The sequence below is a fragment of the Wasmannia auropunctata genome, unplaced genomic scaffold (genome assembly GCF_000956235.1).
Source record: "Wasmannia auropunctata unplaced genomic scaffold, wasmannia.A_1.0 LD336032.1, whole genome shotgun sequence".
Classification (NCBI taxonomy): Eukaryota; Metazoa; Arthropoda; class Insecta; order Hymenoptera; family Formicidae; genus Wasmannia; species Wasmannia auropunctata.
The window spans coordinates 304004-327167 of record NW_012026858.1 but is presented as its reverse complement, the minus strand read 5'-3'; the positions used below and the strand labels follow the sequence as shown (position 1 = coordinate 327167).

Here is a 23164-nt window from a genome sequence, read left to right as displayed (position 1 = left end):
TACTAAAAAATTAATTATGCCATTCTTATAAAAGTAAAATTCTTATAAATATTCTGCAACAATGAAATATTATATATACTGCAAAATACTGTAAAAAAGTAATATTCAATATTTTTCATATTATAATAAATAAAGTTATCGCAGAGTTCAAAACAGAGAATAAATAACTATAAATAGCACAAGTATTACATCAAAATATTATATCTTTATTATTCATATATAAATGTGGTATATAATATGTACACGTATATAGACTCATGTAAATTATACATTCTTTTAAAGCTAGGTACATAGATGTTTTGTGCAGTAAAATTCGAAACATTCTCCCCTGATTTCGTTAGATGTCCGATCTTTATACACTGGCAACTAAGCCCGATGTAAAGTCCTGCAGCAAGATAATTTCATACTGCGATAGGTACAAATGTAAAAGCCAAAATGCGGTCAGAAGAGCGAAACGAATCGAAAATATATTGTTGGTCGGTTATTTAATCGCTATATTCATCATCTCTTCAAGGCACATTTGAAATATAATCAGTACATCCCTTTTGCAAACTACGGAGAAACCTATTACATTCTTCCTTCCATTTTACAAAGAGTTTACAAAGTTAAATCGTTACTAAAGAGTTACAGAGTTTTATATACACATGTATAGAAAAAGAGAAACAAACATTAGTTTTATATGTTACAAAGAGAGAAAAAAAAAGAATACGAGAGAAAAGAAAAAATTATTAGAAAAATATAAAATATTAAAAACTCCTTTTTAGCCGAAATCACAGACAAGTCTCTTACTTTCTCAAACAGAGCACAAAGTCGCAACCTCCATTAACACTAAATATATATATATATATATATATATATTTATATGATATATATATATATATATAGTTGATATAAATATTATAAATATACATTCACATATGCAGGTAGTCTTATGACTCTATTACATGCATACACGAATAGACGCGTATGTATTTCAGTACATATAGAGATAATCTAACACATGCACTCGTGTATATACCTGAAAATCTATAAACATTTAAACTTACACGTGTAAGCGCGCGCGTCTATTGGCGTGTATGCATGTATAACATGTAAACAATGGTCGTACATATATCCATATTTTGATTATACCCTTTTTTTGATGTTCAAGCCGTGTCGTAAAGGATATTCCACATCTCGGTATCTATATATAATACTGCACCTATACCTATATACATCGAATGCTGGTAGAATAATAGTAAAAAGTAAAATATATATTTTCGCTTCCTATGTATTATCGGAAATGATAACGAGAGGATAAGTTCTTCCCGAGTGTGTTACACTTTGCAGCTAATGGAATCATGCCAATTTGCGTATCTATGCGACTTTGTATAAAAAGAAAAGCAACAAGTTAAGAAAATAATACATATAAATCTTCTGTAAAAAAATAGAATAATGTACAAATTTTTGCGTGTTGTATATATCCTGTTCTACTCATTTAATTCAATCCCATCTTCGCCATAGTCATAAACGTCACAGCTTCGCAATTTATCTAATCAATAGGTTTATTGTTGGCATTAATATGATTCATAGAATTCGCATAAAGATTATAACGAGAAATAGATGAAAAAGTGCATAATTAAGAATATTATCGAACTTAGTAACGTATATGATAAAATACTTAGTATTAAAATAATCAATTATACTAGATAACTTAACTGATTTTATGTACAACTAGGAGAATGATAAATAAAATAGTATATCTTTTCCAAACCGTAGAAAATGACTTTTCACAAAATAAACTGTAAAAAAAGATATCCTTTACCTTTTTACCTTTTCGATAAAACTGTTATTCCAAATAAAAAAACATGTCCCTCGTATACTGAATAATGGAATAATCTATAATCAATAGCAGTCGTAATATTAATATTTGTATAATAGTAAAGATTAACAATAAAGATATTAACAATAATCATTATGTTATTGATACCGTAACGGTATCGTTTATAACAGCACTTGAAAAAGTATGTTTTAATAGTCCCGGTGATAGAAAATTGCATGGAGAAAACTTAATAAAGTTTTGGTTTTTATAGTGCGATCTTACACAATTAAGCATTTTTGGTAAGTTTTGTCCTGTTGGCGGCAACCGTTGCAAGACAAGCTAGAGCTTCAAGATCTGGAGATGCACACCAAGCTATTAATGTGCAAAACATCAATTAAAGCATATATCATATAAACTGGAATAATAAAGCGTCAAAATGTTCTGATTATTAATATTAATTTATGTAATTAACAATATAAAAAATGACATAAATTACATGTAAAATTAAATATAAGAGATAAGATTTTATGTTGCAGTATATTCTGATAATTATACAGAAAAGTATTTTTATATATTTTCTTCGAGTGTAATAAAATTATCATCATAAAATAAAATTATCAATATAAATAAAAGTATATTAATACATGACATCAATTAACCACATTAATTAACCATGTTTAATTAAGAGAAATACTTATAACTTACATTTATTTTGTTCTTGATCCTCAGAATGCTTGGTGGAATTTATTGCCGCAGCATTCCGCGTGATACTTTGCTTCCGTGCTTTCCGTTTTTGGCTTCCAACAAGATGGGCTTTTTCTAATTCCTCGTAACTTTCATTTATTGTACTAACTCTTTGAGTTTGACCGTTTGTCTGGCCCCCAGAAGATGAATTACTTTGATGTTTTTTATTAGCTGAAGAATTGAATTTCTGTAAAATTTTCTTTTTTTTCGTACGTTGCTGTTTTTTCTTTTCTTGAAATTCCTCTAAACTCAAAGACGGTAATGCCTCGATCTTCTTTTCCAAGTTAAAGTCTCTATAAAAATATTTATAATAAATATTAATAATAAAATAATACATTGGATATATCGGATACAGTACATATTTAATGTAAACTACAATAAGACGAGAAATAAATATTTATGAGAATGATTCTAAAAAACATACTCGGCTCGAAATCTTTTACGTGCCGTCCAAGGTCCATAATCTACTTGATCCTCGGCTCCTTCAGTTTCTGTATCTTCAGGTTTAGAAGCTTCCATTTTTCCCTCAGCACTGAATATATTTTTGGATTATTTGTACATATAAAAAATTAATTTTAAAAATCTAAAGTGTAATAAATATGTTACCTCTCAGCAAGATGTTCTTCACTGCTTAAGGAATCTGTCTTTTCACTAACATTTGACGAAATAGAATTTCTTCTTTCATTTGAACGCTCATCATGACTAAAAAAAAATAAGGGATGTATTTTTTAACATTATATAGATAACAAAATTAGTTATTTTATATATTTCAAGACAAAAGTTTTAATACTTACCCATGACTTCCAATTGTTCGTCTTCGTTTGTTTTGTTGGCCCGAGGGGCCAATATTCTGCTCAGCAAGAAATTTCTGATAACGTAAACCTTTACATGTTCTTTCACTACGAAAATTATTCTCCTCTGGTTGTATATGCATTGTTACAAAAGAATTTATTGTATCCTTCTCATCTTCTATGATCTGAAATAGATTTTTAATCGATTATATAATGCATAGGCATTAACAAATGCATCATGTAATGTTTCATAAACTTATATTTTCGTAAGCAAGGTCGATTCTTACCGTTTCGTGCTGTTCGTTGTTATTTGACTCAGCTTTTTTTCTTTTCTTCTCGCCAAAGAGATCTGTCTTGCAATCCCTTTTCTGGTCACTTTGGAAAGGTGATTCTGTGTACCTCTTTTTGGGTGGTTTCGGTGGAACAGAATCACTTTCTGCACCATTAATCTCCTCGGACGTCTCTGTCTTTTGAGGAGTGAAGAGAGAACTAAGTCCACCAATCTGCGATTCATCGGCTAATTTGCCTGGTTGAATTGATTGTCCGTCCCGTCTGTCTGACTTTGTACAATCGGAAGACTCATATTCAGATTTGACACTATCTGTGGACTGCACGCCGCCACTTGACTCTTGCTTCTTGTTGGTAGGCCTAGTATTTAAAGTACGTAGCGGAGGTGCTGGTAATTTGTACCACTTGAAGTCAGGATTTGCATTTAGAAAAGCATCCTTGTACTGAAATAATAATAATAATAATTGTGCTACGTGATATTCATATCCTTTTAATATAGATTTAATGATAGTTGAATAAAGTAATTTTATTTTTATTTTATTTTTTTACACAATACAACTTTACATTATTCTGCAAAATAAAAATCAGCTGATTAATTTTTCATGTGTTATCCTTACTTCCTGTGCAAGATTTGTGTAGGAACGCTTCTGATCAGGATGAAGAGTTGCCCACCATTCACCCAAAACCCTGGTGACTGCCCTATTTTCCAAGTGCGGAAAACCAGATCGCACTGAACCACGGTGCCTCTTACAAAAAATCAGAAATGCGTTCATAGGACGTCTTGCATGATGGGCTGGTTCCCTGGTCTCACGCGATTCCTACTCATTTATAATAAATTATGTCATTACATGTACATAGTTAAATACATAAAACGTATCTAATAACTAAATAATAGTTTACACACATCAATTGTATAGTACATTACATATTTATGAAAAACCCAGTAAATTCATATAATTTTCTTATTTAAATAGAATGATTTATAAACATTTATCCGACTTGTGTCCAAATAAATAGTGAATGTAAAAAAATATTTAACAGAGTGTACGTATTCTACAATAGTTTTTTAAATATATAATTTGTTCTTTTATATGATTTATATTTTTTATTCAGAAAAAAAGAGGAAAAGAGAACAGGGAAGACAGGAGAAGAAAGAGTGAGGCTCACTGAAAAAATTAATATGGCTTATAATAATATGGTTTTTCAGTAAGAATTATTAAAATAAAAGAACAGTCTTCATGCAATCTCGATTCATCTTTGCTCGTCTCCGACTACAGCGAAATATTTATGTAACGTATTATAAATCTTTGTTGACCAGTGACTTCCAATATCCTTAAGTAACACATTAATTCGCATGATTAAACCAGGAATACTCCAGGCAACACGTTTGACAAGTCCGGACAAGCAACAAAAATGCGCCGTACCCACTTCTCCTGCATTAGGAAATGTCTATGATGTGTATCATCAAGTTTTGCATCATAGCCATAAGTAGCCATGTTGTGCTGTGTCGGTGAAGCCTTTAAAGTGACACAGCCTTTAAAGTGACACAGCTTGTCAGTATCCCCGAGCTCGCACATATCCCGCCCGCTTAAGAGCTTTTGCGCTCGGCATTGATCCACATCATGGTCTAGCCGATTTCAGCCGATCGGGCTCGCGCGAGAGAAGAAAAAGAAAGGGAAAATGCCGATCGAGGAATCTGGAGAACCAGACCCCGATCCGATCCGATCCCGCTGGTGCGCCGTGCGCATATGCATGCGAATCGGCCGAAAATAAACGAGAAAGTTTCGGTCTGCGCGGCAGCGCGAGGAAAAGCCACATCAGGAGTCCTGTGCAACACGCAAAATGGATCATGTATATGTGCACGTAATTGCAACATATGTCCCAACGGTGCTGGGCGGTCCGAGCGGCGGCCCGTGTGAACGGAGGCACGAGGAGCGGTATTCGGACGAGAGCCTTCTCGTTCGCCAAGTCTCAATCGTCGTGCAATCGTGGAAGGACGGACGGATAAAAATCCGCGTTGTGTGTCTCTCGCACGGCGGCTCGCGATCGCGAGCTCCTTCTCTCGTGCAAATCATGTCGTGCGCCGCGCCGCGCCGCGCCGCGCCGTCGCGCTTATCCGCGATGACACATGACGTTTCGTGACAGGGAGGCACCGCGAAGCTTTTTTTCTTTTCCGTACGCCGATGATGTAGCGCCGTTTAACGGCAATTAAACGCCCGACTCAACGAAAACGCTATCGATTCGTCTCGCGGCTGGCAAAGTTGAAAAAAAAAAGAAAGGGGGGAACATTTATCGCGTATTTAACGCGCGACGACGTCGTACGAGGCCGAGAGGTTCCCGAACGGGATCAAACGGGACTTCCGCGGGAGACGAGAAAGGAGGATCCGTGCGGACGGAAAGTGAGAATCCGCAGCCCTCGCTGTGGGATTTCTCAACGCAGGAAGTCGCGTCTCTCCTTCTCTCTCTCTCTCTCTCTCGTCTCGATATCGACGCCGCGGATCGTCGATCTCGTAACGAAGAGCGAACTGTTGTACACATATGTTGTACACCACTCGCTCGAGAGTCGAACGACAAAATCGTGATGCGACCGCCCCGGAAAAAGCTCGTCTCTCTCTCTCTCTCGTGCCAGATTTCTCGCACGAGCGTCCGCGAGGAATTCCCGCGGGGGGGGAGGGAAACGAAAAAGCGGAAAGAAAAAGGAAGAAAAGGTACGGGGGCGTACGGGGGCGCAGACGGACGGGCAACCCGTTCGACGGGAATTCGTGCAGCGCCCGCGAGCTGTCACGCGTCGTAAACGTAGCAGCTCGCGTCGAAACACGGCTCTATTGTGGGGCCTGTACTACGCTGCGCTTCGATTGCACCGTCAGCAGCAGCAGCAGCAGCAGCGAGGTCTCGCGGGGGTACCCCCCTCCCCCTCCCCTCACCCCGCGCGTTTCTTCGGCCGAGCGCACGGATAAGAAAACAAGAATGCGCGACTGCAGGTCGGGTCGGTGTCACGGGGATCTTTTTCGGCTTATCGGACAAGCGGAGGACACCGGGCACTCACGTCGCCGCCGCCGCCGTCGTCGTCGTCGTCGTCGTGATCCTCGTCGCGCATCCTGGGACGCGGCCGCGGCGACGTCGTCGTACCGTTCATCGCGCCTCACTGACAGCTGCTCGGCTGGCCGATGTAAATACGGCGACTGACTGCGCGATCTTTGAATGAAGACGTGCGATTATTCGGGAATGCGGCGCGCTAGCGGGGGACCGATTAATATCCGCGCCCCGCGTTATCCCGCGGGGAATCGTCGCGCCGTTTCCCGTCGACGTGACGAGTCACGTCGCCGTTTCTCGTCCTCTCGTCGTCCACCGTCGCGTCGCACGTCCGTCCGTCCGTCGTCGTCGTCGTCGTCACGTCGCGCTACGACATCCCGTACGTGCGCATGTATGTATGTATGTATGATGTATGTATGTGCAATCCGTCTTCTCTCTCGTACGGCCGAAGAGAAAGAACAGGCGAATCGAGCCGTGACTTTTGACACAAAAGCGACGCGCCGCGCGCGCACGTTCCGTCCCGTGGGATCGACGGTGCGCGAGAGCCGCACGGATGCGACCCGCGGCCGCGTTGCCGCTTCCGCCGGTGGAAAAAACGTCTCGCCGTCCCCGCGGCGGCTCGCTCACCTTACGCTGTTGCTCGTTGGCAGCCATTGCTGGATTTCACTTGACAATTCACAACTCAGCGGCGCATGTTACACAGGGGCTACGAAGCGACGAGGCACAGATAAAGGCCCGTTCTACACTGGCCGTTCCGAGCCGCTCGTCGACTTGCCCGCTGCTGATCGCTGTCTGTCTGTCGCTCGCTCGCTCGCTCGCTCGCTCCTCCGTCCTTCTTGCGCCTTGCGCGAGCGCTTGCAGGCCCCTCCACCGCCGCGCGTCTCGCTCCAACCGACGGCGCACGCTTGACACACGGGCTGCACTCGGCCCACGTGAGGAGAGAAAATTCTCGTAGCTGGATACAACACTGCGTGTGACGTTCGTTCGCTCCGCGCTGATCTCCCTCTCTTCCTTTTCCTCTCTCATTACCCTCGTACAGTCTCGCCCCGATCGGCTTCACCCGCTGCAGCGCGCCCGCGACTCTCCTCGGCTCGCGTTACCTCCGCGGGCAAGCAGCCTCTCTCGCTCGCTTCCGGCCGCAGCGTTTCGGGCAAACGCGAACGACGCGACACGTAACGAAAACGTCACGTGCGTCCGCGCCGCGCGATCGTCCGTCGGCGGACTGAAACGCGCGGAGTTCGCCCCGGCCGATCCTTGCCGACGGGCTCTTCTTCTTCAATGAAACGTCGCGTGGCCGCGGTTCTGTCTCGCCACGGCAGATTCGCGCGTCCTCGTCCTCGTCCCACCCGCGGTTCGTCGCGCGAGCGATTTCGCGGATTCGCGGTTAACAGCGTTTCCGGCATCTCTGGGGACATCTTGCGCATCGCATCGCGGAGGCCCTTCGAATTGTCGCGCGCCGCAGGCCGGCGCGCGCACGCGCACCCGCGTCCCCGCGAAAGTCCCTAAGCCCCGGTGTGCGCGCGCGCCACGCCGCAACAGCTGATCGCCGTGCGCAGCGTCGACGCAACAGCTGTCGTTCGGATGATTGTCAAATTTAGAGCCGCCGCCACCGCCGTCGCCGCTGCTCGCCCGCCCCGTTCGGTAAATTTAGTCGTTTGAGGAGGGGCGGAGGGAGGGGAGTTGCTAGGAGCAAATGGATGAATCATTAATTTTTTTTCGGATGTTCTCGAGGAAAAGTCGGATATACAAAGCGTACATAGAACGTATAATATAGGTATATACATATATTATCTATTTCTCCATCTCGCTCTCTATCTCTCTTTCTTTGTTTCTTCGAAGAATGTATATCGTGTTATCTGCGTTCTCGACGAGCACAGAGCTCAGATATTCCGGGAAAATTGGCTTCGTGCGAAACAGATTAGGCTTATAGACGAGCTTTATAATTGCGTTGACTCGGCGGAGGGGGAGGGGGGCATTAATGGTAGATCGATAATCTCGCGTGACGAAAGAAATGTGTATATATAAAATATATATACGCGTCACGCGCGTCACGCACTTATACGTGCCTTTTATTGTCTCAGGATAAAGAGCAAGGTTCGAGATTAATGGAGGCCGTATACCGTCGCTGATCGCCGCGGCTGCTGTGCTGTGCGCGTCGGGTGTAACATTTAAAAATAAAAAGTTAAAAATATATATCGTTCACAAAAAACATTGTATTTTTGTGCCTTTTAGCGCAGGTCAACGACGATAATGACGATAGCGACGGGATAATTCGCCGTGCGAACTTGTTTTCTGTTTTATACACACTATATACTATCCAATTTCCTCCAAAGTCTCGCGTTACGAATTAATTAAGGATATCATATATTTTACAGAAGATACATCTTAGTACTCTTTCGCAAATCCTCAACATTTGTTTAAATATGTAATTATTATGCTCAGCTCTGATCATATTACGATAGCGCGCACGTGTTGAAATAAAGAAATCTCCGATATAATCACGCAAACGACGAAAACTACAGCACACAAAAGCAGAATAACGTTAGAGTCACGATGCAACGTTAAAATGGCGTTAAAATGAATCGTGACCGAAAAGTGACTTTTAAGAATCACTTTGGAGCCATTTTGACACCATTTTGATGTCAGCATGACTTTTTGTTTTGCTTGTGCAACTTATTAATTTTGTCTCCCGTTGTGTTATTCGAGCGCGATGCAAATATACATGGTATGTAATAAAAAAAGGATATCAGTTTTTGTATGTTCCACGTGCTTATTTTTCATACACTGCACACCCACGCCACACACGATGTGCGGCCATGAATATTAATATAATGTCACATGTTTTCTTTTTCTTGGACATCTCTCTGTTCGAGCGCGACACGTATATACAATTCCCTCCGTACGTTATTTACATTCTGTTTGCCACATATGTGTAGATAGCGAGGCACGAACTATATTACAAACATTTGAGCTTGTTTCCACTCACGCGATTACGCTCCGTCCGATTGTCATTCGCGATAATACGTTTATGTCTACATATATGCTTCCATTGTTGATAATATTCACTCCGTCATAATTTCAGTCGCGTCCTGAAACAACTTTACGTGCGCAGACGAACGTATGCATAATTATATACGCTATATACGCAGGCAAAAGAAACAATAAGTAGTATTTTTTACGGCAAAAAATGGTTTTTTGTCAAAGATATTTGATAGAAAATAATATTCAATGTGTGAAAATAATTCATTTCATTGTCTCTCATGATATCTAATATAGATATAACTTATATACATACAGGAAAATGTTTATCGAAGTGTCGCCGTGGAATTTATCGAGCAAGCGATAGTCGATAAGATAGGAATGTCCCGATTATCTTGTGATCGACTGCACTTCGGAGTCACGTCCGGAGCGCTCGGTATTGTTCGTGGCGCCGCTCGCGGGGAGACTGAGAACTGTCCGCATTCGAACTCGAGTCGACGAAATCCATTTCGCGGCTTCTCGACAGTCGCGTCGAACGATGTGCGTACGGTTTTGCAAACTGGTCTTACATAATATCGAGATCTCGTTGTCATTCCCGGTGTATTCGCCGTGGATTTGCGCGCGGATTGGAATGAGGTATGCGTGCAACCCGGGGGAAAGAGGATTTTCTTTCCGCGCGTACAAATATATATAAATCGGGAGATCTCTCTTCCCAACGTCCTCGGAAAACCATTTTCCTCGATGGTTTTGTACGATTCCGGTATATTATACTTATTCGATCGCGCTATACTACATAAATCGTCGTCTCTGCTCTTTGGCGACGAATCTATTTTGCGAAAGAGGCGCACGACGTTTCAAAGCAAAATTTATTTGAAATTAATAATTTTATTTGAAATTATAATTTTGTCTTTTACAGATCCTGTATAACTTGGTGGAATCGAGCCATTTATTTTGCCGGAATCTTGGCGAAAGCGCAGTAGCCGCGTGTCGTGGCGGTCCCGCAGCGAATCCCACAGTAGAATTTCGACGGTGCGGTGAGTCGTGATTTTAAAATAATAATTGAGGACAAGAAATTTGTTAAAATGTCTTCGACATAGTCTGAAATCTGTTTACTCCTTTATGAGATTTTTATATTTTATTTGCGATAATTCTATATGAAGAGAGAAAAAATCTCCAGATGAAAAAATTATTTTATTATATTTATGACATTATTGAAGTCAGCGTCTAACAGCAAAAACAGAGATGAATTAAAATTTTTTTTCACTTCTACTACAATTTGTGATAAAAGATATTATCTGTTTATATTTATGTAGCGCGTATAGATAACATCTATCTTTTTATTTACTGTCAAAAAGCAAAAAGAAAATAATATATATTGAATTATGTATAAAATATCACTCATTTTTTATATTAAAACAAGATAATTTTTTATATTAGTTAAAAATAAATTGCTCTTATTCATTATTTTATAAATCCAGGACAAATTAAAATTAATGTAAATGTTATAGTTACAAAAATAGATCTAAAAAAATATTAAATTTCTAATTAATATAGTCATGATTAATGATAAATTTGTAGTTTCTGACAGTTGCGATAAGATATTATCTACGTACATTTATCTGCATATAGATAATATCTTTTCATTTACTATCAGAAGCGAAAGGAAAATTAATATACATCAAATTACATATAAAATAATATTTCTCTCTCTCTCTCTCTCTCTGTCTCTCTCGTATTATTATTATATTTTATATTAATAAGACAATTTTTTATATTAAATAAAAGTCGATTGCTTTCATCCATTATTTTATAAATCCAGGACGAATTAAAATACAAATAAAATGTAGCAAAAATTAATCTAAAATATTAAATTTGTAATTAATATATTTATGATTATTGTAAATTTGTGAAATTTATACGTTATATCTATCAGATATAACTTATTAGATAAAACTTATCAAATTACTACTTAAGCTTTTTTGACGATCCAACATCAAATTCGCGACAAGTTTTGTATCTTTCCCGGAATGCTGCGGAATTTAATTTACGTGTTGTCCTTTGTACCGTTTATGCACTCTTCTCCCCTGTCCTCCCGGTACGATGTAAACTCATATAAAAGTCAATCTCTAGCTCCGAATAGTTGCGGAAGCCGCTATGTCCCATAGCGATCCTCGAGCTATGATCTGCATGCCTTTGATCCGGCTGAATGATTTTTCGATTTTCCGAATGACTCGAAGATCTACTTTTTATCAGATTTTTTTTTTAAGTTTGCTCGAAAGTTTATTTGTAATAATCTTTGTCGTTTATCTATATTTCTTTTTATAAAAGACCTACTTTTGATTAGAAAATAACGTGCGATTATCTTACGTTAAAGCTTCTGCTTTCACGATACTTTTAATACTTATATTGCATTTCATATCTTTATTATTTCTCTAAAAATTGTATATTTGCGTATACGCGTCTTATATCGAATTTTCATCCGAACTTTAATCCTGCATTGCGCGCATTTAACATCAATTATTTTCAACTATCTCTATCTTATTTCTATTTTACTCAACAGCTCACATCGAGCCCTAACTTGCTCTGTCTTACGAAGCAATTGACTTTTAGGTCGTCTAATCATTTAGGAAGACACCAGCCTAAGGTGAGGGCGACGACAGGCCGAAATCCTTTTCACTGTCGAATTAGATTTATCTTTATTTGTGATACGACGAATCGAGACGCGGGGTGCCGAGAGAGATTCGATCAAAAGCTCATGGAAGGAAAACACACGTGGCTGATGTGCGAACAACAATATTATAACTCATTTACGCAATTCCAATTGGCTTAAGACCCGCGGCGTCCTTCCCTCTTTTGATTTACGAGCACGTTTTGTCCGTCTCGCCGACCAGTCTCTTCTGAGATTTATTCCGACGATAATCAAGTTTGACCTCGATAACCAAATTGCATTTTTACTCGCGGGATATATACGGTATTTGAGATTTCCAGTAACTATATTCGCAGCTATTCCTTAATAAAAATTCTAGCGAAACAAGTGGTTGTTGAATTAAATATTTTGCATTTTTGAGAGAATTAAATTTTAAAAATCTGCGAATAGATAAAAGAAAATCTGATTCTTCCTTTAACTGTAATTAAATTATTTTTTTATTTCGAAAAGTTTCCAAGTAAGTCTCTCGCTTTTAGAATTTCAACTTGAGACCTCAGTTATGCATATATTTAAAGATGTGAATGAGAATAAATTGGCCTTTTCATTTTTCCTCGAGAAAAAATTTACTCCAAGTTGTTCGTATATATGAAAAGAAGCGTACGTGAAACTGGGATACCCAGTATGTACGAGAAAATATAATGTAGGATCAGGGACAAAAGGAATGATAAATTATAATCATGACTTTGTCAGATTTCCCGGGAGAAGTTCGGCGTAAAAAGTGATTTTGTCGTCCTACGTGAACATTTTTCTCTTCATTTCAAGAGTAATTCGGTGTCAGAGGAGAGTCATATGGAAAACTTACTTTGGCAATCAAAAGTATTTTTACACGCTCTCTTTTGTAAATTGAAATTTCGAATTAATTTCATGTGTACACTATAAATTCTTTTATATTGTATTATTAAATAATATTATGTTTCATGCGCTCGAGAATTGTGATAGAGATTCATTGGCGTATCGCGAAATAATCTAATGGAATGTATTAGAGTTTTAAATGAAAATTGTGTTCTCCCATTATGTCTGACAATCATCAGATTTAATTAAAAGCGACCTTTTACACGGTACTTAATCGTTTGGTCGTAACACGCATAAAGTGATATTGATTAATTATTTGATAATATTAAACTTTAACTTTTAATTAAATTGCGTTTTATATAGGATTAATGATTCAATCATATAAATGTTAATGTTTGGCATTTTTAAATAGTGGCAATCAAAACAGTCGTTTTATTCAGCAATTTCTTGTCAATCAATATTAAGTGATGCTAAAAAATATAACTTTGGCTTGTCATAAATTAAAATTTCACATTACGTTCTAAACGATCTTGAATTTATATCAGATAATTCGTGATAATAAAGGCAATTCGTGAACGAAATCTATTTATGACTTTATACTCAACCTATGCAAAAAACATTTGAAGAATCAGAATACACACATATAGAAATATTCGACATATGGAATTATTATAAATATATAAAATATATAATTTCAGACTTGATGTGAATTGCAATTCGTTTAAAATGGACTTTAGCAGTTTCTCGTCGCCACGTTGCACTCTTCTTCTCTCGTGGGAGAATGGTTTATGCGATTTGCGCGGAGTGTGGAAACGAGGACGCGCAAGTTTAGCACAATCCGGAGATTTAGCGTTAATCAACTTTAACAGTCGTCTTCATGAACTAATAAAGTCATTCTGGACCGCCAGCACAAGCGAGCGCGTTCTTCTCGTACTTATCTCGAAAACGGCGGAACTTTCCAAGATGCGGTGGTGCACGTCGAGAATGCGCCTCGGTCGCACATAATGCCCGGTTTTGACACATTCCTTGAGCGGTTTCTTAAAGAGGAGACGACGACGCTCTCCTCGGAAACCTAATCGTTATGACTCGTAACTTTGCGTCGAGTTTTCAACGTGCTTGAATTTCAATTGAAGAAGGTCGCTTTCATACAGTGAATTATCGCGCACAGAACTGGAATTATACTTTATGAAGCAAGTGATTCCGTTTGCTTGAACAAACGTTTACAGTCGCGGTATATATAATTATGGGACGAACAGTGCGCATTTAATGTCAGTTTCTTGACTTTCATACGTTTGTTTAATTAGCGCAAATTACAATCTGTCTCGACGTAAACTTAGTTTGTGCGACTCTCATTTTACAAAAGGATTGCATTTCATTTAAACACATAGAAAATTATATTTCTTGTTACATTTTTAAAACCAGAAAATTGTCTGGCAAAATAAACATATTAGAGAATAGTTATTTTTATAGTTATAATGTAAGAAACAGGTCGATATATATTCATGTATTGTATATATATGAATTGTCGACAACAAATTTATCGAAATTTAGTGATGTTAAATTAAAAATGCTTTATCTTTAATTATCTTTTCATATTCATTTCTATAGATACGTCTATCGAAGATAGAGATATCTGTTTAAAATAGAAATATCTTTGATCTTTGAAATATTTTTTTCTTCTGTGATGCACAAAGAAAGAGCTTTGGCACGAGATCGTGAAAGTAAAATTATTTTACAGTCTCTTTGAGAAAACTAAGTATCTCGTGAACAATCGAATGCAAATCAAATGAATATTCCGGTTAATTCCGGTTCGCTTGGACGTAAACTTTTCCAAATTTTAACGGCAAAAATTTGCATTTACTTATGTATAGCTATATTTACGAAAGCTTTTGAGTATTAAGATTGCGCGCTACCTTTTAAAAGTTAAATAATAAATTAGCGAATTTCATATTCTTTGTACTTTCATATTCCGTTTAGAAAATCAGCCATGCAGTTTTAGTCATGACGAACCATTGCTCCTTTATCGCAGAAATCTAACATCTTCGTCGCAAAAAATAATATTACGTCGCGTAAAGATATCTTACAATTAGTTAATCGACGAGTATAATGTATCCATCTTTCGCATTTTTCTCCCAAGAATTTTATGATTTTAAATGATCTAATTTTTATATTTATTATCCTCTCGTATTTTCCCCCCAAGAATTTTATGATTTTAAATGATCTAATTCTTATATTTATTGTCAAGTCATTTATATAAATCGTTTAAGCGAAAATACTATTCTGTGATTGATGAGATCTTTGTAAATAAGTATCTCGCAAATTGAGAAATAATATCAACGGATTAACGAGAATTTATAATTATGTGGAACATTATGCATTAAAATTAGATTGCCGAATAGACTAACGAGAATTTATAATTATGTGGAATATTATACGTTAAAATTGGATTGCCGAATACGGTATGAAGACCAAATTACTACGTCATTTACTTCTTCAGCTATTTGTTTGCTTTGTCGAGCTAAATACTCTGCTTTTCGGAGTAAATTTAATTAAATTTACGCGCATCATTGCTTCTCGGAGGATGCAAAAGATTATGCCTCTGATACTATCTTCTTGATCGGTTAGCTATTACGGACGGATGCACGCGATCGAAAAACTGTTTCATTGCTTTGAGATACATCGTGAACTCCGTTTTCTTTTCATTTCTTGTCTACGAGAACTGCTCTTTTTTTTCTCGAGTTATCGAGGTAGATAAAAAATGTGACCCGATTTGTTTGACCCGATTCGTTATATATGCTTCAACGTGCAACGTGCAATTACGCAATTATTTCTGCAATCAAACGGTCATTATTTTTATGGGCTATTACATATCTGGGTGTCACGCTAATTCGTATAACACGGAACGATGGGAATGTTTTGTTAGTGATGTTTTCTTATAACAAAAGACTTGAAATAATATTCTGTTTTGTGTAAATTTTTATATAAAGTTATGTCTGAAATATTAATTACACAATTTTTATTTTATAAAAAAAGAAACTTAATTTGCGTATCAAAATTGAGAAATCAATTTAAAAAGTTTTTCAGAATCCAATGTGAATAATCGTAAGAATAATTTATGGCAAAACAGTATGTCATAATAATCCTATATATCCAAATTTTATTAGTAAGGCATTTATTGAAAATAGAAATTTATAAATTTAACTTTTAAATTTATACATTCCTTATACATTTTTATTATACATTCTTTTTATATAGGTAAGAACTACCCGATTAAGAAATGTAGAAATATAAAATGTGATTTCCTTGAGATTGATATTTTTCCTCTGATAATCAAACAAAGGAATAAATGCACTTACGCACCGAGATTAATACAGAACAAAACACTAATAGCTCCCGAAACGATGGGGATGCATTTTGTACCGACATTTCCTTCCTTCCCGCTTTTATCTCACAAAATAGTTCTGTTCTCATTTCGAAATATTAATATCAATTTATGGAGTACTGTTAATAATGCATTTTACTCTACTATCCTGACTTTACGTTAATAATCATGAAAGTATCTATTGTGTTTTTCGAACACAATAGCATTTCCAAAATGTTAAACGTGTTACACAATTGTCGTCTTAATGAGCACATTTTATCCGAAGCGTAATCCCATCACTGAGAATAAAAGAATTAATTATAAAGCTAATTAACTACCACGAGGGAATGGTGCGATATCTATAAGAACGGATCTATAAAGGAGGACTGCGCATAATAAAGCACACCTCACTCTCGTCAATTTTCTGCGAGATCTCTTTCACACAGAAGAATATTCTGCCGCACCGGCCTTATTGCATAATCCTTCTTTTACGATAAGTCTCTCCTTTGTCATAACTTATACCAACATCGGCATTCTATCGAATTCGAGGGACGGTGCTACGCAAATAAGGGTGCTGCCGGGGACAGAAACGTGGCAGGCTAATTTACTGGGCTTAAGTAATCTCGATAAGCGTCGCTACGAGATACGATCGATTCTTCGAACAATAAGAGAATACCTATATAAGTACTGTCTTATTATTCTAAGGCTGTCTTTCAAAAACCTATAAGACGCTAGCCTTTATCGGATCGAGAAATAACTCAGTCCATTATGACTTAAAATTAAAGATTTAATAATTTGGCTAAGTTTTGGAACGGTAAAAAAGTCTGCTTGGAATTTGATGTTAATAAAATTCTTTGCAATTGTCAATAAATTTAATGAAGTGACGTGAAGAATTAAGGAACTGCGAGAAAAAAATTTTGATTCCTCTTAAAACAAATTCTAGAAAATTAAACACTTCTAAACGTTATATACGTTTCATTTCTAACACATATATGGATAATTGTTGAAAAACTCGTTTTATAATTTATTAAATAATACAAATAATTCAACATATCTGTTACTCATGCGCAAATTTTCGGTCAAAATGTAAACAACGGTTGCGAGATTGGTTAAATCAAATACGATAATGATTAGATACATGGGTTTTCGGGGAGAGAGTAATTAATATAGAAATTTATGCAAATAGGTAGCAAATGCAAACCTAGTGTTAACAATGGAGATAGGAATTGATGGAAGCATATAGAGCAACTTCTCTTCAATATTATTAGCATATTTACAATAAGATTATTAGAAAGTTACAGTGCGATTAAATGGAAGTATATCAAAGATTAATATTAAGAAAACTTTTAAATAATGAAATTCTATTAAGCGTCGCAAAAAAGCGAGGAACTATTATCCGTGCAAATTATTGCATCTTGTGATGTAATTTTTTTTTTGTAAATTTAATGAACAATTTATGAACAATAATCGTAAAATTTCATCACCTGTGTCAACAAATCTTTCATTAGAAATATGCATTTTCGAATGAAATATTAATCACTATAATATCAAGAAATATTTATACAAAAGAATCAGTGACCCTTTCGTAATAAAATTCGTTTAAAATATACAAAAATCTCTCAGTTTTCTCTTTTATAAATTAGATACATATTGCTCCAATTGACATTTACTTGATTCGTGATTGATATTCGCGTGCCCAAATTCGAATATCTTTTATTGCGCTCCATTTCACACGAGTAATTTTGATCTCAAAATGCAAAGCGGAAAGTACGTGTAATTTCACGGAAGGAATGATTGATTTCTCAGTCAATCGTAATTCTGATTTCGTAAAACTTATCGCAATGTTAGAGATACTCGAGGCAGTGTATCTCGAACTTGAAATGTTGGATACAAGTGCATTCTAAATATTGCTAAACCGCAATCAGTATAGATTTAATAAGATCACTGATTACAGTTTACATATATAAGTAACATGTAATGATTTCCTACATAAAGTCACTGTAAAATAATATTTTGCTCTCTGAAAAATATCATTTACTGATTGATTATCCAAAATTACAAAGAAAAAAAATATTTTTGGTAATCGTTTCATAAAAAAAAGCTTATTATTTGCAGCGACAAACTAACTTTTTACTTTCCTGTAGTATGTTTTTATTATACTCGCCTTCGTCACATGATGAAACAGAAATGTATGATTGCCTGTATATATTTTGTGCACATTACGTTTATTTCTTCGGTTTTATCGAAGAGACCGACGATACTTCGTACCAAGAGAACTTTCATCGTGCAATTGTGAATTGCACGTCAGTGCTGGTCACCACTCTCAGCGGTTGTTTCGTCTTTTTAACTTTTCGCTTTATGTTCCTCTAGTTAGAAGTCACGTTCGTTCGTCGTCGCTCTCTTCACTCACGGCGGTATAGTACTGAGTCGCCTTTGTGCGCTACTCTCATTGTCCCCGCACTCGTTTAATTTGCTGTCCAGCAGGGTTGCAATTATCGTTTACGACAGAGGCAGACTTTAATTTATGACCGGAAATGACGCGACTTTCTTCTCGCGCAAAAATGTCTTGAGGTATTAGCGAAAAAAAGAAATAATAACCAGTGTTTATGTTATTAAGATAAAAATATATAAATTAAAAAAACTCGTATTAAATGTCAAATAACAGTTGTAATAAATATCAGCAAATAATGATTAGCACATTTAATTAACTCGTTACTTAAACTAGCCATTACTTAAATATTTTAACTTTCATTTAAATCAAATTCTATATTTTTTTAATTTTTCATTCTTTTTTAAACTAAACTATGTCTTGATTTGGAAAAAAAAAACAATCATAGACAATTATTGTGACGTGTGTACAAATGTTATGTAACGCTTAAAATTGCAAAAAGCATTACAGGTAGTATAATATTGTGTGTCATTGTATATTTCATTGTATGTTACTAATGAAAATTACAGAGTAATATTCAGATATTACGAAATTAGTGTAACTACAATTTTCTTGTCCTCTGCTTTCTGATTGCTTTTCATAATTATTTTACATTAATAATGCTATGTACTTTGATGTAATTTTTCTCTTATCTTGCATTTGTTGCATGATAATGGGTGATAATGGAAATGTATTGGAGCGAAGTGTACTCTCGTATAGTACAATATATTGGAATCTGATGCGGTAATTAGTCGCTAATGCGGTATAGTTCTCTCTTATTCAATATGAGAATGTGATATATAATTGATTTCTAACATACACATTATCATGTGATATTAATGGCACTGTTGTCATAACTTATAATATCATAAATACATAATCGTTAATGCAATTACATATTTATGACTTTTCTACTGTGATAGTATAATAAGCGTGTTGTGTTATAATATTATCAAAATAGTAATGTATATAATAATTACTTATAACTGTAATATTCTTTTCTATTTTGATTACCGCAATACTAAGAAATATACTTAATTTATTAATAATAACAATAATATTAGTAGTATAAATAATTTCACAACACTTTTAACTGTAAACTTGAATAAATTATAATAATTTCAAACAAGGCCGATATACATATAAAACAAATAATAAAGGTGAAAGAGCCAAATTCGGTCAAGGCGAGAATATGTTGATTGCCCAATAATATTTTTAATTTCTAAATCTTTAAATCTCAGCTATTGTAAACTGCGCTTCGATTACTGTCGGTTTTTAAGAACGTAATCATAAAGCTGAAATATTAACAAATTAAATTAATCGCCAATTCGACGATGATACTACAAGCATCTTAAATACTGTAAAAAAAACTTGCATTCTTAAAAACCAGTAATCGGCACAGTTTACGATAGCTAAAATTCAAAAATTCAAAAATTAAGAATATTATTGGGTAACCAACATTCAGCATTGGCCAAATTTGACTCTTACGCCCATTATTTGAATAAATTCTTTCATATTTTTCTTGCTAAGTGTACATACGCATATATGTATATTACTTTGCAATCATAACATAATACGATTTAATTAAAAAATTAACTTAAGTTAAATTTAAATTTAAATTAAATTAAAAATTAAAAATCTTTTTAAATTGATTTTAAAAATTTAACCATTTATACGAATTGAATTGATTAATTTGTTAGACTTAATTCTTGAGGTGATGTTGATTAACGATCTATACAGCTGAACATTAATGCATCATATTTTTCTTAAAATATCCTGTTATTTATTTATCGGTGGCGCTCAATACTTCATATTCTCATCCTTTTTTTTATAACAGAATATTTATGAACAAAGGGAACTACGTAGCGGCAGAGAGAATAGAGGGACGTTTATTAAATCTGAAAACTAACATTTTCGTAACTAAAGTCGGCGTTTCGCCCGACGCGGCGATATTTTTCGCCGCGTTTATACCGAATGAATTTATGTCGCGTCAAACAGGTGCGCCAGGAAAATTTATCTACTGATGTTCACCGCTTATTTCCATATTATTTCGCTCTGATAGTTTCTCTTTTTCTCTTTTTTTAATACAAAGTCGATTTTTCGTTGCTGATTTAGTGAAACGTGTTATTAAATTTCATGCGTGTGCTTTTATAGCCATGCAATTTTTATTTCTCGCTAGGGAATTCGTTCAATCCGTACTTCTACTATAATAACATGTTACATAATTTTAATTCACGAATGGAAAGTTTACATATGAATAATCGATCAATAAGATTAATTTATGATCGTACGAAATAGCATGCTAGTTTATTAAGGGGGGAGGGGGAGAGAGAGAGAGAGAGAGAGAGAGAGAGAAAACACGCGGTTTATTTGTTTTGTGTATGTGTCGTAACAAACAGTAGAGAGAGATAGAGAGAGGGAGAGATTATTTCTCTATTACTATACAATAATTAATATGATAGCAAACATATCTGTTATGTTTGCTTTGCTTATGGTTTTATTAGCAATCTGCAGTAGATAATAACTCCCAATTACGGAAATTGATATAATATAATTACATCACTTTACAAAACATTTGCATACATCACGATTTCTACATATTGCATTTATTATCGATAATAAGAGAGAAAATATTGATAGAAATGTATAGGTCTTTTTAATTCAACTGTGGCATTCAGAGATCAATGATAGCTGACGATCACTGTTAGCAAATACTATTATAAAAGTTATACTAGCATGTTGTATTGCATATATTTTTTTATATGTAATAAAAAATATGTTATATAAAATTTTATATGTATATAAATACATAATATTACATCAAGAAGTGACTAATATGAATTTTTATTAAATGCAGGCATTTTTTTTTGTTTAGGGTGTTATTAAAAATTTATAATATTTAATATATATATATATATATATATATATATAACTAATTTAATGCAAATTTAATTTTAAATATAAATTTCTTATTTTTATTTTGTAAAAATTGCACTTAATTTAACGTATTTGTCATTGTATCTATAAGTACAAACAAGATAATAATATTTCAATAGAAAAAGGGAGAAATAAAAAGCATATGAAAAAGAAGAAAATAGATTTGTAAAGTAACGTTTAGATATATGTATGAATTATTTATTAAACTTTAAAATTGTCAAAATTTTTCTTTGGTTAAATTTTAGACTAAGCATCTTTCTTATCGCCAAAATTTTTATTAAAGAAGACTTGATAGAACTCATTTTAATTCTATTACTTTAGACTCTGAAATTTAGAGTATCTGATTCTGTTTCTTGATTACAATAAATAATTCACGGGAAATATAATTCCGGTACGAATCCATATCACTGTTATTCTCTCACATGCACGCGAAAAAATGGTTGCAATTATTCATGTGCATTACAATTAATTCCCAAGCGTCTCTGTTTCCGCAAACCACATTTTATCGCTTTTTTTCTCTGATGTTTTCAACTAAATTTCCTATGTGTTCTAAAGCAATTTTCTACAAGAATTAAATTGTTTGAAAATTACGATACATTAATAGATTTTTTACGAATGTGTGGATCATATTTTTTATTATATTATAGTAATCTTTTATAACATGGTTTTAGTTATCTCGAGTTTTTAAATACTTTAATATTAATGTAACATATAATCATATTATTTATTAGATTATAATATTTTTAATGATACAACAATATAAAGTTAAAGTGATGCAAACAAAGCATCTATCATTTTCAAATACATGTAACGAGATATGTTTTATATATGATATCACATATGTTGTAGAAATTTTGTAATATTTAAGGAGTTACACCACCTTGAGCGCCTAAAAATCATAGATAACTTTGGGAATTTTTTTTAGGAAAATAATAAAAGTAATACAAAATTCGTTTTAAGGCTTTAATAATACATGTCTTTAGAAGTACAAAATATTTTTTTTATTTATTTTTTTAATAAAATGACGACGCTGAAGCCATTTTATTAAACGTCGTTTTTGTAGTCACTGTCAAATCGGCGTTGCGGGGATCTGCCATTCGATTGAACCTGGAGCAAAAAACCAAAATTTTTTAAAAACTATATAATATGCACTACAGAAGTACATACGGATATTTTAAAATATAGATTTTTATAAAAATTGCAAACATTTGAAAAAAAAATGTCATTTTCGGCCAAAAAATTTTGTCAAGAAATGTTAAATAAAAAAAAAGTATTTAACATATCGAAATATCCGTATGTACTT

General features: G+C 35.2%; 1 protein-coding gene and 1 long non-coding RNA gene across 2 annotated transcripts in view; one reads left to right on the top strand and one right to left on the bottom strand.

Moving 5' to 3' along the window:
- Positions 1-1526: 1526 nt before the first annotated feature.
- On the bottom strand, positions 1527-7524 carry LOC105452405 (HMG box transcription factor BBX). Its single transcript, XM_011693462.1, has 8 exons — positions 7285-7524; positions 4242-4442; positions 3624-4067; positions 3340-3521; positions 3152-3247; positions 2970-3077; positions 2507-2838; positions 1527-2173 (listed from the first exon to the last, which is right to left on the bottom strand). The coding sequence occupies exons 1-8, from the start codon at positions 7309-7311 to the stop codon at positions 2088-2090; spliced, it is 1476 nt and encodes a 491-aa protein (XP_011691764.1). The 5' UTR covers positions 7312-7524; the 3' UTR covers positions 1527-2087.
- A 766-nt stretch (positions 7525-8290) lies between these two features.
- LOC105452403 overlaps positions 8291-23164 on the top strand; it is a 70692-nt gene continuing 55818 nt past the window's right edge. Inside the window, exons 1-2 of the long non-coding RNA XR_974728.1 lie at positions 8291-8431; positions 10553-10670. This is a non-coding gene — a long non-coding RNA (uncharacterized LOC105452403). The remainder of the gene's footprint in view (positions 8432-10552; positions 10671-23164) is intronic.